This window comes from Zingiber officinale, chromosome 2B, assembly GCF_018446385.1.
Source record: "Zingiber officinale cultivar Zhangliang chromosome 2B, Zo_v1.1, whole genome shotgun sequence".
NCBI classification, from domain to species: domain Eukaryota; kingdom Viridiplantae; phylum Streptophyta; class Magnoliopsida; order Zingiberales; family Zingiberaceae; genus Zingiber; species Zingiber officinale.
This window is the reverse complement of record NC_055989.1, coordinates 128,959,733-128,966,862: the sequence shown is the minus strand read 5'-3', so window position 1 is coordinate 128,966,862 and position 7,130 is coordinate 128,959,733. Positions and strand designations below refer to the sequence as shown.

The window sequence follows — 7,130 nt, the reverse complement described above, 5'->3', positions numbered from 1 at the left end:
TATGCGGAATCAACGGCTTGATTGCCCATTAATGCGGGCCTGGCGGGGAAAGAAACTTACACCGGTGTGTTGTTGAGCAGGCAATCAAGGCACAATTAAATGGCTTCCTCTTGCATTTAAAAAATAATAATTAAACATTAAACAAAGGAATGTGATGCTTAAGTTAAGTCTAGTAAAATTTTATTTTCTTAAAACTTATTTAATAAAATAATTGAATCGAAATTATAATAAATTAAATCATTATTAGAGTTGTTCAAATTTAATTAATTAATTATTTTTTTTATAAATTTGAATTTGATTCAAGTTTAATTTAAGTTTAGTTCATTTACACTTTTAAGCAATCGTAATTTATTTGTTTGTTTATTTTTTTATTTTTAAAATTAATTAACGAGCTTGATATTATAATTTTATTTATTAATTTTAAAATAATTTATTATCTATTTAGAAGTTTATAAAATTAACATAATTTTTAAATTTTATTTGTAAATATTCTTTATTTATAGTCTTTATTTATTTATTTGGTCATCTGATTATAAATCTGATTCAATAACCCGGCCGGATTCAATTAGACCGGACCTTGATGGACCGAACGAGGAAGACGAGTCTGGAAAAAAGCAAGACGTCCGTAAATCCACGCGGTATCGGACGTAAAAAGTCATTTACCAAGGTTGCACTCAAATTGATACCGAGTAATCTACCAGTATTTTAAATGGTAGAAATTGTAGACCCAGTGGGGTCTATTGTTATAGAGGAAGCAGTGTACGGGTATTTTAGTTTATGCTGTGCCTTGTCGATTAACGGTGGCCCGCTTCGCTACTCCATGCGGAGGGGAACAACGACGTGCGCAGACGAAAGAGCGAGGATCCCGGATTCGCTGCTAGATTAGAACAGGAAGGATGTTTCATCTCCAACGGAGTTTGAAAGAGCAGTGGGTCCCAAGTGAAGTGGCTAAACGGTGTCGAACAGATGCAGGGAGGGAAAGTGAGCGGAGACACGAGTTCTGCAACGACAACGGGAGCGCCATGAATAGAACTGCTTTGTTCTATCTCCTTTCAATCTCACATCGTCTCTTCCGCCCCCAACTGGCCTCCGCCGCCGCTCGCCGGCAATCCTCTTCTCGTCTTCTTCTAGAACCACCATTACATATAGTTGCTTATCCTCCTCTTCGTCGGCGGAAATAAAGAGATCTGGAGAGGAACCCATGGAAGAGAGTCGCACCGACTTGATGCAGTGCTTTCGTTCCTCCTCCGCCTCAGCAGCCTCCTCAGTGGCCGCCACAAGCTCTTCTCCTTATTCCCCTTCCTTCATTCCTAGGCCTCCCGGCTCTTTGGATCTCCCTAATTTCGGCCCGACGTTCCGACACTTCACTCCCAGCTTCAACCCTGACACCACCGCAGCCAAAAGGCCTGGCATTCCCCCGATCCCACCCTCTCCGACGTCCTCAACGGCGGTTCTTCCTTTTCACTCGCGATCTCTTTCTCAATCCCACGCCTTTGATTCGTTAGCCCACCTCCCGTCCTCTCCTGCACCTTCTCCGCCGCCGCCTTTGCTTGTTGACCCTATGATGGTCGACGACCGGGCTCCTTCCTCTCGTACACCGACACCCCGCGACGGTCTGCCCCCGCGCCGCGTGCACCGCCGCTCCCACAGTGATGTCCCCTTCGGACTCCCGCTACCGTCGCCGCCAGCGTCGCGGCCCGTGTCCTCATCGAAACAACTGGAGAGCAGCGGCGGTGAGGCAGTCCGTGCGGGCGACTGCTCCAAGTCGGGAGTGGCGGCCGTGGATGATTTGATGTTTGCCTATATGGATAGCTTGGACACGTTGATCTCCTCTGGAACGGAGGATAGGCACGAGGATCTGGTGGAGTGCAGCAGGCTCAGCGGCACGAAAACAAGCGGGGCAGACAGCAGCGAGAACGAGGCGGAGAGTAGCGTCAATGAAAGCGGTGGTGATGGTGGTTGCCGTGGAGAGAGGAAGGAAGGGCACAAGAGAACCGCGGCAGTGGATCCGAAGCCATCGAATTCACGACATCGTAGGAGTATCTCCATGGACAGTTTTGTGGGAAAGCTGCATTTTGGGGATGACTCGCCCAAATTTCCGCCCTCACCGGGAACTCAAATGGGACAGCTTTTGCGTAGTGGCTCAATGGATGAGACAATGAATACGTTCAACTTAGAGTTAGGTAACGGCGAGTTTAACGCAGCTGAGATGAAGAAAATTATGGCAGATGAAAAGCTTACAGAAATGGCACTAGCTGATCCTAAGAAAGTGAAGAGGTACCTTTCTTTAACTTAATTACTGACTTCAGAGCTTCATTTTCTTTACTCTTTTTTTTCCTTACTTCTATGTTCTGGATTTTAGGATTCTTGCCAACCGTATTTCAGCTGCACGTTCCAAGGAGAGGAAAATGCGCTATATTTCGGAATTGGAACATAAGGTGCAGATCTTGCAAACTGAGGCTACTACGTTATCAGCACAATTGACCATGTTACAGGTGTGGTTTCTAGTATTTTCAATAAACTTTATGTACATGCTCTTAAGTGCTTAAAAGGAGAGTTACATCATCTTCTTGCAGAGGGACTCAGCTGGGCTTACAAATCAAAACAATGAGTTGAAATTCCGTCTTCAAGCCATGGAGCAGCAGGCACATCTGAAAGATGGTAACCTTTTTATCTGCTATTGTAATTCAAAACTTTTTTATGTGATGGGCTGGGAAAATTGCCTTAGAACAAAATACAGGAAAAACTTGCTATGAGCTTGTATTAAAGATTAATGTGGGCTTGAGATATCATTTCACCCATGTTTCTCATTCAATGAATGATTTTGCTTCTGTATTGCTACAGAACGCTTGGCAAATTTGACCTGCATGTTTACTGTCAGAACATTCATGACCCTTAATGATGCCATGATTCTGAATGAAATTCCAAACAATCAAAACAAATTTTTTTTCAATAAAATTTCTACTATATCTCAATTTTGCATGTGCTAGTGACTCCTTTGATGTTTATGTTCAAAGCTTGCATGTGCTATTTGCATGCTATTTGTAAGGCGTTATTTTTCATCCATATATTAATTGGGGCCCACTTAGATCTGATTGTGATTTGATGTAATGTTTGTTTTTTGACTATCTAGCTATGAAGGTTTTGTGGTTTGTTTAATAGAATGTGTCATTTTCCATGAGCTAATAGGTATGACTGATATTTTAGTTGCCCCGCCATTATCTCTTTACCACAAGTAAATTCTCATTTCATTTTCTATTTAATTAAATTGGGCTTTTTCTCAAACTCAATATATGTTAAATGCTTTATCCTCATCAATTTTTTGAGCTAGCAGTGTAGCCAGTACCTCTGTCTCTCTTGTTCACTACTAGTGGTTAATTGAGATATTTACTCCCATTTCACTTGTGATTATTAAATCATTTGATTGTATACATGATATCGTTGAGTTGTTTTAATGTAGAAACTTGTGTGACAATTGTTTTCATTACAAGCAAAATTGTAATGTTGATATGTGAAGTCAAGGTACCTTGAATCATGTATTTTCTTTCACTGTTTTTCTAGGAAATGGATACATGAGAGTCCCTGGATCTTAGGGTCTCCATAGCTCTAGACATAATGGTTGATGACATACATATTCTATTGTCATATGCCTCTTTATGAGTGAGTTTACTTTGCAGAGAATATCACACACAGATAGTCTTCAATTGCGTCTGTTTGTCTTATGATATCTGGTGGACATTGTGACATGAATAAGAACAGAAGATCCAGAGATAGTTGGTGAACCAATAAGTATACAACTAGGCCACATTTTGTTATTTGTTGGTTGAGCAAACTTTTTGCAATTCTGCAATATATGTTAGTTTACACATTATGAATAGCCATATCTCTGCTGCCTGTTGTTGCTCACAGTTCATCCATGCTGCTGTTGCTATAAGGATTAACTAGAAAACATATTTGAGAGTTGGTAATGTGGAAAAAAGTAGTAATCTAGTTTGCTTTTAAGTACTTTGATCTAGTTCTGCACTAATAAGTCATTTTGACATCCTTACATAATATTATCGAATTCCTTGGTTTAGCTGTTGACATGTGCATATATTGGCTGAATATATTTAATGCAAACTGAAAGTTAACTTATTCTATTTCCTTACTCGCAAAGAAATTTCTCTACCTTTTCTTTCCTAAGTTGGATACCACATAATTTTACAGAAATTTCTTCTCCTGAAGATGTTTATAGATTCCATTCAAATTTTCTTGTTGTTGAACCCAATCTCAATGTAGTCCTGAACATGTTATCTGTAATACATTTGTCTGTGCTAGTGTGTATGACATGTTGAAGTCTATTATTTTTCCAATGGAGATGTTTATAGATTTTATTCAAATTTTCTTGTTGTTGAACCTAATCTCTCTGTAGTCCTGAACATGCTAACTGCAATACAGTTGTTTGTGTTGATACGTATGACATATCGAAGTCTAATCTGTGTCACAACTTAAATAACATGATATGTGCAGCTGCTTTAGTTTGTTTTCTCCATGCAATAGTTCTAGTTGAGAAGGCTGGGAAAGTAAATTGACATGAACTCTAGTTGTAAATTGTATTGGTATAAAATCCATATTCCATGCTATTTACATATTAAAGATATTTATTTTCTTTGAAAATGTTCTATGTGGGTCTCCTTTTCTACATAAGGAAATAACTAAAGAAAAAAGGTACGAGAAAAAAAAATAGAATTATGAATTTTTTTTCATCTGACACTTTCTTGGAGGGAAAGAAAGCAGGAGAAAATTTTAATTCCTTTTTTATATTAATAAAAAAGATTTAAAAATAATTTATCATTATTTATATTAAATTATAATTTGAGCTCTCTTACATTTGCATGTGAGCTCCTCCCTCAAATCCGATGGAAGCAATATAGAGAAAATTGGGAAAAGGTTTTCCCTTTCTTTTCCTTTCCCTTTCCCTTATTTGCATCAAGGGAAAGAGAGGAAAACTGCCGTTGGGAACATCTTTTGTCAAACACACCTTTAGGCTTTTGCATGACGTGGAGAATAATATTATACCTGATTTACAGATTTTTTGTATTTGAGAATAAATAATTTGTCAGGACTTGTAACCTTACATCTTATCCCTTCTTGATTGTGCTATACATTCTTACAGGAGTGTAGAATAGTTTGACTATAGATATCATATGCCCAATGCGCAAACTTTTCAACTTCTTATCCTGCAAGTTTTGGTTGCATAGATTATCATTAAATGGTAGAAGCTTTAATATGGTTAACAGATGCTGAGATTGACTAGTTCTACTAGTGAGCACAAGGCACATATGGTAGATACTTTTCTGGGCAATGTACCATTGCTTTGGATAGTGATTTTCTAGAAGGAATTTTGGCTTATGTCGAACAATTTCTTTTCTTTAATTTAACTCTTTTTGACCCACTTTTAAGACTAGTAATATGCTCGATTCTGTATTTTCCTCTCCCCTTTCTCTTTTTTTTTTTCTGTTTAAATATGTATTATTCTGCTCAGATAGTCTTGTTTTGCCTCTCTACAGGATAATTGGCAATTGAATGTTTGAGATTTTAATGAAACACATGCGTTTTGCAAGTTTTTATGTTTAAGTTAAATTTGTAAGTTTGATTAGTTCTGGTTAGTGAAATATGCAATGATACTTTGTGGTTTAAGATCTTGCATGGAAAATGCTTGTTTTATTTACTTTGTTTTTTCTTCATGTATTTTAGGATGAAGTATCTAGTGTGTCATGAAATTATGAAATTGTGTTTGAATAACTTCTAAAATTATTCTGGCTTGTTTATATAGGAGAATGTGAAAATTTATTTTATTTTTCAACTAAATAGAAAAACCATAAGCAATTCAATAAAACACATTAAATTGCTATCTACATGCAAACGACATGAAAATTAGGACGTATACATGTCACCTGACCTCTACATTTTGAGTATGAATCGACTAATCTGAAAAGTTAAAGAAAGGACTATAAATTGACTTCAAGCTGTGGTGTGCATGAGTCTTCCTTCTATTTATTTCCAGAACTGGTTACAGACATTAGCTGAAATCTTGATGTGATACATTTGATTTACTGTGATATTAATAGTCAATTGTAGTTAGTAGTACATGGCAATTACCATTCTTCATTCATCTGACTTATGTATTGTCCAGCCCTGAATGAGCAATTGAGCGCCGAAGTCCAGCGTCTGAAACTTGCTTCTGGAGAGATCAGCGAGGCTCAGCTTTCAAAGAACATGAATCAGCAAATGCAATTGAGTCCTCAACTGTTCCAGTTGCATCTATTGCCAGAGCAGCAACAACATCATCAGCAGCAGAAACAACAAATTGCTCAGGCGCCTCCATGCCAATTGCCACCTCCGCAACAAACTCAAAACAATGTTTCCGCCAAGTTAGAATCAAGCAGATGCTAAAAGGTGTCTTTCCGATCTTCCTTATGTTTCAGTCAGCTGAGATATATGAAGATAGCATGTTACCTAATATATATTTAGCAACTTTAGAACAGTTTGACTACAATTTTTATGTATTCTTTTCAATAGTACAACTTAATCGCAAGTCCATGGATTGCTTCTATGAATAACAATTTGTTTTGTACATGATATGCTATGCTTCTAGGAGAAAGTACTTATAAGAAAAGAACATCAAGTTTGGCTAGTAATGAATTAGTCCTTTTCTTTTGGTCTGTGATTGAATCTTTTGGACAATTATGCTCAGGATCTTCCCCTTTTTTTCCCCCCTCGCTTCAGAACTTGGAAATGTGAAATGAAAAGAAAAGGTAGAAAAAAGATATTTGTGCCATTTAATTTGATTTTTTTATAAAATGAAATTTATCCCTTTTTTATGCAGATCATTCGTTTTAAAAGATTTTTTTAAAAATATATATATATATATAAAAGGAAAACCCAGGAAGTTTCAAAGTGAATTTTGAGAAATATTGAGAGTACAAAGGACCCTGCGAAATTTCATAGGAGTATTCATTCTATGTTTACTTTTTTTTACCCTTTATATTTTGCTCGTAGTTTATAAAATAGCACCAAAGACAGGCCACTCGATGCCAATTTACTTTAACCTCGATATTTTGAAATGTTATATTTTGACACTTTACGTG

At 37.2% G+C, this 7,130-nt stretch overlaps 1 protein-coding gene across 2 annotated transcripts; it reads left to right on the top strand.

Annotated features, from left to right (window-relative positions):
• The first annotated feature begins 1,009 nt into the window (after positions 1 to 1,009).
• Positions 1,010 to 6,621, top strand: LOC122047139 (bZIP transcription factor 29-like). Of its 2 annotated transcripts, XR_006130484.1 has the most exons (5): positions 1,010 to 2,277; positions 2,363 to 2,495; positions 2,577 to 2,661; positions 3,678 to 3,789; positions 6,176 to 6,382. XR_006130484.1 is itself a non-coding variant. In XM_042608218.1 (4 exons), exons 1-4 carry the CDS (start codon positions 1,202 to 1,204, stop codon positions 6,433 to 6,435), a joined length of 1,554 nt encoding a protein of 517 aa, XP_042464152.1. In that variant the 5' UTR covers positions 1,010 to 1,201; the 3' UTR covers positions 6,436 to 6,621. The 2 variants fall into 2 exon arrangements, 1 of the variants encoding a protein (XP_042464152.1); XM_042608218.1 differs by lacking the exon at positions 3,678 to 3,789 and having other exon boundaries at positions 6,176 to 6,621.
• Positions 6,622 to 7,130: the final 509 nt, after the last annotated feature.